The sequence below is a fragment of the Oratosquilla oratoria genome, chromosome 16, assembly GCF_046742065.1.
Source record: "Oratosquilla oratoria isolate Oo_2021 chromosome 16, ASM4674206v1, whole genome shotgun sequence".
Taxonomy (NCBI): Eukaryota; Metazoa; Arthropoda; class Malacostraca; order Stomatopoda; family Squillidae; genus Oratosquilla; species Oratosquilla oratoria.
The window spans coordinates 36251035-36258534 of NC_134792.1; the positions used below are offsets into that span (position 1 = coordinate 36251035).

The following is a 7500-nucleotide window of genomic DNA, read 5'->3' on the forward strand; positions in this document are numbered from 1 at the left end:
CGTGGCAAAGAATGTCATCGACGAGTCTGAAGTGTTCCAAGGAGGTATGAAGTCTGTAAGGTCTGATGTATCTCCTGACTCGAGAGAAAATATCACGTTTCCACAATGGGTCAGATCTTTGAGCTGCATGAATACGCACATGAGTAAGAGTGACTGGCCGAGGGAGGGAATTGATAGCAGCAACTTTCCGAGAAAAAGCGTCAGCAATATTGTTTGCTTTACCTTGGACATAAGAGAAGGTGGGGTTGAATTCCTGAATGGTCAAGAACCAGCGAGAAAGTTTACCGGACAGGTTCTTGCCTTTAAAAAGCTGAAGAAGCGCCTTGTGGTCTGTATGGACTGTGACAGGATAGCCAAGGATAATTTCCTTAAAATGTCGAAGAGCATAAATAACCGCTAAAGCTTCAATTTCGGTAACAGAATAGTTACGTTCAGCTTTATTAAGGAGTCTACTGGCAAAGGCAATGGGGCGAAGGCGTGTGTTTTGTTCTTGCATAAGGACAGCACCAAGACCTTGGAAAGAAGCACCGGTGTAGAAAAATGAAAGGTAAGTTATATTCAGGAAAAACTAAGACAGGAGCAGTAGTAAAGGCATTTTTTAAGTCTGCAAAAGCTTGTTCCTGGGCAGACGACCACTGAAAAGGAACATCTTTTTTTTAGCAGTGAAGTAAGAGGAGCTGCAATAGTAGAATAATTGTGTATGCACCATCGGTAATATCCTGAAAGTCCAAGAAAGGAGCGAAGGTGCTCAACGTCTGTGGGACGAGGGAAGTCTGCAACAGCTTTAACTTTATCAGGAATAATAAGAATGCCATGAGAAGTGAGGACATGACCAAGAAAACGGATTTCTTTCTTAAGGAAAGAGCATTTGCTCAGCTTGAGTTTGAGGTTGGCATCAGCAAGACGAGACAATACCTGTTGAAGGGTTTGAAGGTGTTCTGATATTGACTTAGAAGCTATGATGTCATCCAAATATATAAAGACATTACCACCAAGTAAGCCATCAAGAACAGTATGCATAAGTCTAGTAAAGACAGAAGGAGCAGGGGTTAGACCCATAGCTAATCGTTTGAATTGAAAATAACCAGAAGGGGTTGAGAAGGCTGTTAGGGGTCGACTTTCTGGAGTAAGAGGAATCTAGAAATAGCCGGACATTAGGTCTAAAGTTGAAAAGACAGTATTATTTTGACCAACAGAATGTAAAATTTCTTGTAAGACAGGGATAGGTATCCGTTCTGGAAGGGTGATCTTGTTTAGTTCTCAAAAATCTACAAGAGGATGGAAGGCACCATCTGGTTTTGGTACAAAAAATAAGGGAAAATTCCATTCAGAAATGGAGAGATCAATGATATCCTGGGCAAGCATGTCTGCAATGAGCTTGTCCACAATTTTACGTTTGCTATGTGGCATTCTGTAAGCAGGAATGTAGCAAGATTTGGAGCCATCGCGAAGGGGAATGTGATGGTGAATGAGGTCAATAGAACTTAGGGGTTTACCAGGCAAGGCAATGACATGTCTAAAGGCACTGCATAGAGAAACAAAATTCTGTTGAGTATCGGGGAAGTCAAGGGAATTGAAGTGAGATGCATCAATAGGAACCTGTGCATGAGGCACATCGGAGGTAATGATATGAATTAGCAAGGAAGAATTGGGGTCATCGATGACTTTTACTCTTGAAGGATACACGAGAAAATCACATAAGTTTGTATCAAGTTTGAGATGGAGGGGAGCATTAGTGTAATTGGCAGCTAAAAAAGAAGTATGACCTTTCTTGGTGGTAGTGCATAAGGCTGAATTTAGTGATATGCAATTGGCACGGGTGGATTCTGGCATACAGAGAACATCGCATTCCTGAGCTCGGAAAATGCGAAGCTGCACTTTGCAATACTCATGTGGTGGTAGAGTCACGGGTCTTGTTAACACTGCATGGGTAGTGCGACACATGGTGGAAAGCACAGTGGAGACAGGGGAGGAGGTAATTACCCATTCATCTAAGGTAGGAGAGAAATGTCGCTCTGTTGGAGAGAATTCTGGAGAAGGGGAAGTGCATTTGGTATTTCATTTCCTAGATTTTGACATGCGAGAAGAACGCATTCACTTCGTACGGTTGGAAGATTTGGTCAAGGCAGGTTCACAGGAAGGGGGAGTGAAATCTGAATGGAAGGTTCAGACGAAGGCTGTACAGTGTCTTGTGAAGTGGAATCTAGAGCAGGCAGGGAGGAAGTAATACCTTTTGAAGGTGACTGAACATGGTCGGGGGAAGGAGGAGCAGCAATAGTGGGAACAGAAACAACTAGCATGCTTTGTTGAGGGGAGGGGGGTTGCTCAGAACTAGGAACTGTAGGAAGTGGTGTAGGGGTAGTCGCCAAAGGGAGGGCAGGAATGAAATAACTACCATAAGCAATGTCATAATATGTGGGGTAGACGACAATGCCGTATTGCTGCATGGTGTGTAGACCTAGAAACACATCTGCAGGAAACTGTACACCGGTTACATAAAGGGGAGTTTGAATCTCTGGACTTTGAGTAGTGAGACTGATTGGAAGATGGATCTTACCTAGGACCGGAAATAGAACACCATCTACGTTAGTAAGTTGTAAGTCGGAGGGCTCCAAGAAGGTGACAGGCTTATAGGAGGAGCGGAGTTTGAGGAAGGGGACCCAGTATCTATGAAGAGAGATATAGGGATGTTATGTACAGTAGCAGGAATGGAAAGAGCATGTGACCATGTGTTAGAGTTAGAAAGAGTACAAACGGGAAGGGACATGGGGGCGGGTGGTGGGGATGGGACATGAATGCTAGGAGGGGGAGTCTTGAGAGAAAAAGAGGCAGATAGTCATTTAGGAGAAGAAGAAGGGGAAGTCTGACGGGGAGGGAAGGGATTATTAGAATGGGTGGACTTCAAAACACGACACTCAGCAGCTGTGTTAAAACAAAGGCCATCAATAGGTCATTGTTTATCGGGAGGGGTGTTAAGACGGAGAATACAACGGTTGGCATGGTGTCCCGGTTTCTGACAGAAGTAGCAGATGACAGGATTACGGAAGGACGATCTTTGTCTAGGACGGAGTTGGATTTGGCGCGAGAAGTGTATATATAACGAGATGAAGATCTAGAAATATGAGCAATAGGGAAGGTAGGTTTGGTGACATGGACTAATTGATCAACAATGTCATTCAGTGTCTTGGATGAATTATGACGTATATGAGAGAAATCCGTTAAGGTCATAGCTGGAGTGAACTGCACGGACGAAGTTTTGGCTAAGGTGTCCGGATGGAGAAGAGAAAGAAATCGAAAGTAGGAAACGAGAGAAACAACATTGTCAAGGGAGATTTTGTCACCAGCTTCAAGCCAGTTGGAAGATGTAAGAGCTGATTTCAGTTCGGACTTAAGGTCAGATGCGAGTTTTAATCCTTTCTATTTTCGCACATAAGGAGGAGTTTGTTTTCAGAGCAAGGTTATAAAAAGGAGTGAGGGAACCCAGGGTGTCGTGTTCTCCAAAGGTACGTTTGAATTGGGTAACATAGTCAGTATACTTAGTGCAGTCTGTGAATGCATCGGAGTGAAGGACGTCACCAGCATTAGAGGTAAGGTCAACAAAGCTGAGGAGAACTGCTATGTTCTCCTGATCTGTAGCGCATTTTCTGCGGTCAATAGTCGTATTGACATTTGAAAGAAAGGTGTGGGTGGGAATGTTGTCGCCCGTAAACTTGGGAACGTCGACAGTTTCATGTACTATAGTCATTAGTTGTGGGATAGGAGGTTGGGTGGACGAGGAAGCCATGGTAGTAGGACTCGAAGGTGGAGTTTGTGACACTGGGGATGAAGGTAGTGGAGGTAGTAACACTGGTGATGAAGGTAGTAGAGGTGGTGACTCTGGGGATGAAGGTAGTGCAGGTGGTGACTCTGGGGATGAAGGGAGTGGACGGTTAAAGAATGGTGGAGTGTGTGGAGAGAAATGGATTGAATGGCCAGGGAATTTGGGACTAGGAAAGAGGATATCGAGGGAGTTTAGATATGCAGGAAAATGATGTCTAGTGCCAATGAGTTTTCCACTTACCTTATAAATAGTAGGAAGAATTGTTGACGAAGCAGTAATATCGAAGGGGAAGGAGAAACACACTGAAGATGGAAAATACACAAATAATTTCTTGGCTGCAAACAGTGGAAGGAATTAGAAAAGATACGTAGAGGAGGCACAAACTTAAACATATATATAATTATAATATGTATAAGAAAATTCTAAATATGTTGTATATAGATAGATAGATAGATAGATAGATAGATAGATACTGGAAGGCACAATAAACACTATCAAAAGAAACACTATCAGTCAAGTTAACAGCACAGAATTTGGCACTCGGGAGGCGCAGCGAAACACTGGTCTCTCGCAATTTGTGAATGCCGTTGAGCGGGGGAGAAGACGAACGCTCGGTGAAGTCCTGACTCGATGAGTGCAGTAGGGCGGAGATGTGGACTTGGCCGGAAACGACGCGAGTGCGGAGGAGCGGAGGAGATGCTCAGCGCTGGCCAGGCGGTGGTGGTTGGGGTAGTAGAGGTGGATCCGTGCCGATAGCGTGCAGAAACTAGGGCACACGAGAATGTAGGGTGGCGGATGAGTTGACCAAGGCGGACCGATGATTGACAGGCGACTTCCTGCCACTGCTAGACGAAGGGAGTGGGAGGGAGTGAGGGTAGTGGAGGATGGTACGCAGATGTGGTAAACAGGAAATGGGTACTGCTTGTGGAGCCTGCTGCTTAACATTCACATTTGGTGAGCGTGGTTGTGGAGGCGGAGGTGACCCTAGAGAAAAGATCTCGGAGACGTTCTCTGGAGATAGAGGAGAACGTTGTTGCAGATGAATATGGTCACTCAGGACGGAAAGTAAGTAACGTCGTCAGATAGCGTCGGAAATACAACGTTGAAGAGTTTGCGTGCAATGGGTGGGTGGGTGGGTAAGAACTCACTTTCTTGTAACTAATGTCCGTAGCTCAGATCCCACTAAAGCGCCGCCAATATGTTGGGTGTCGTTTAAGACTCAACATAGGTTTGGTAACGAAAGATATTAGAGTTCCGGGTCACGGTTTATTGGATCACTGATAATGTACACACCTCTCACTCGATAACCTCTCACTCAGATAACCCGCTCACAAATAATGCGTTCCACTGCGCATCTCTTTCACTGGGCATATACCTACGGTTACCATTTTCTCAATTTGTTCCATTTATTCCCTTTTATACAGAAAACAAAGGACACTCAAAATAATACGTTAAATTGTATAACTATATAAGGATAATCTATTTTACATTCATTCCACTTTTACATTACAATAACTGAAATGATAATTAGATAAGTAAACAGGAATGCTAATTTTACGACTCCTTCCTGGAACTTCGAAAAAAAATTGACACACGTACGCACACACACACACACACACACACACACACACACACACACACACACACACACACACACACACACACACACACACACACACACACACACAGTTATACATCATTTGCATTTCCTACATGTATACAAAATGCTATTTCTATACACAATACCACCCTAGTAACCCCTATCATACTTCTCAGGCACCTCATATCAAACACATTCAAACTCCTCTCTTCTTCTCTTATGTTCTATGTTTCTGCCCCATACAGCACTGTCAGCACAATCACTCCTTCATACAATCTCCTTTTAGCATCCATTCCCAAATGTCTGTTTCTCATTACACTTTTTAATCCACCAAGGCATTTACTCGCCTCTCTCAATCTATATTCTTCCTACACCTCCACTCCTCCCTTTCCTGCCACATTTGCACCCAAGTATCTAAAACTTTCCAATTACTCCAGTCTCCCTTAATAATCACTTCCAGTCTGCTGCTACTTTCTCTCCTTGTACATCTCATCACCTTACTTTTATCAACATTCATCTTCAACTTCCTTCTTTCACACACTTTCCCAAACTCTGTCACTAACTTCCTCAATCACTCCTCTGATCCTGCTACAAGCGCAGTGTCGTCCGCAAACAACAGCTGCCTTATCTCCCACTTTTCTCCATTTTCTTTAACCATCTCCAATCCCTGACTCACCTCCTCTCGCACAACCCCATCCATGTATAAATTGAATAGCCAGGGTGACATAACACGCCCCTGACGAGGTCCCGCTTTTACCTCAAACCACTCATTCTCTCTATTTCTAATCCTAACAGACGCTCTACTACTCTCACAAAAACTCTTGGCAGTTCCTAGAAGCTTTCCTCCTATCCCATATATCTGCAATACCTCCCACAGTGCCTTCTAGTCTACCCTGTCATAAGCCTTTTCCAGATCCACAAAAGCCCCCCAAAAACATCCTTACCTTTTCCTATAGCTTTCTCACATATCTGTCTTACCACAAAAATCTGATCTACGCAACCTCTACCTGTCATAAACTCACACTGTTCCTCACCAAATACTCCCTCTGTTCCTCTCCTAATCCTCTCAACCAAGACCCTCCCATAAGCCTTCCCAACTACACTTAACAAGCTAATCCCTCTGAAACTACTAAATATGAACAATGATTCTGAGGTGACCTGTTTTCACAAACACTTTGTCATATTTTCGTACATAGCTCTTACTTGTTGATTTACTGGACATAACCCAATGTGCTCAGGCTTCAAATGTTTGCCTGGCAGACTGACCAATATAATACCGTGGTTATTGTTACAGTCTTTCCAGCCCCCCTTTCTGTTCCAGATAAAGATGACGAGTCCTTTATCAGAGGAAATGGTAACAAATTGCAGACAACACTGCACATTCCACAGATCACGGCCTCATCTCCAGCAACTCCAACAACGCTGCGGACGCCAGTTGCCTTTCATCCCCTAAACTTACAGACATTCATACCTCAGTCAGTGAGGGCGGAGTCTTGTCTACTGGTGGATTGGCAGCTACCACCTGAACACCAGCCAGGGTGTGCTACCCGTTTGGAAGGAGAGTCTTGTGCAACTGCTAACATTGCTCGGGGTAGCAAGTTATCCATTCTTCTCGTCTGACACTTTTACCGATCACAGAGGAACTTGAGGCATTGATGAATTATTATTGTTATTGTACTTGTTATTATCATTATTGTTGTTGTTATCATTATTATTATTGCAGATTTACCAAAACCCTCTCCCGTTTTAAATAAACAGTTCTCATAATGCATACTTAGTGATAAACTCGTACATCCAGATGATAGGAATAGCAGGAATCTCCGTCCAGCTTTGTCAATGATAAAGATGACGATTCCTGTGCTCACAACCTCCACAACGCCAATGATAATTGAACTTAGACTGTCTGACAGTGTTGAACCTGCTTCCTGAAAAATAAAAACAGATACCGGTAAATAAAGAAACAAATATCTATTCATCTATATACCAAGGGCCTCTACTTCATTATAAGGGAGATAGCTAGCCAAGGCATGCACTCACATCCAATAGTCCCTAGAATGCATAAGGCAAATGTGATGGTTTC

General features: G+C 43.6%; 1 protein-coding gene across 2 annotated transcripts in view; it reads right to left on the bottom strand.

Annotated features, from left to right (window-relative positions):
* LOC143033886 (facilitated trehalose transporter Tret1-like) overlaps window positions 1-7500 on the bottom strand; it is a 49671-nt gene that overhangs the window by 12567 nt on the left and 29604 nt on the right. For both annotated transcript variants that reach the window (XM_076199506.1, XM_076199505.1), the window contains one exon: window positions 7195-7345. In XM_076199506.1, coding sequence (XP_076055621.1) covers window positions 7195-7345 — 151 coding nt within the window. The remainder of the gene's footprint in view (window positions 1-7194; window positions 7346-7500) is intronic.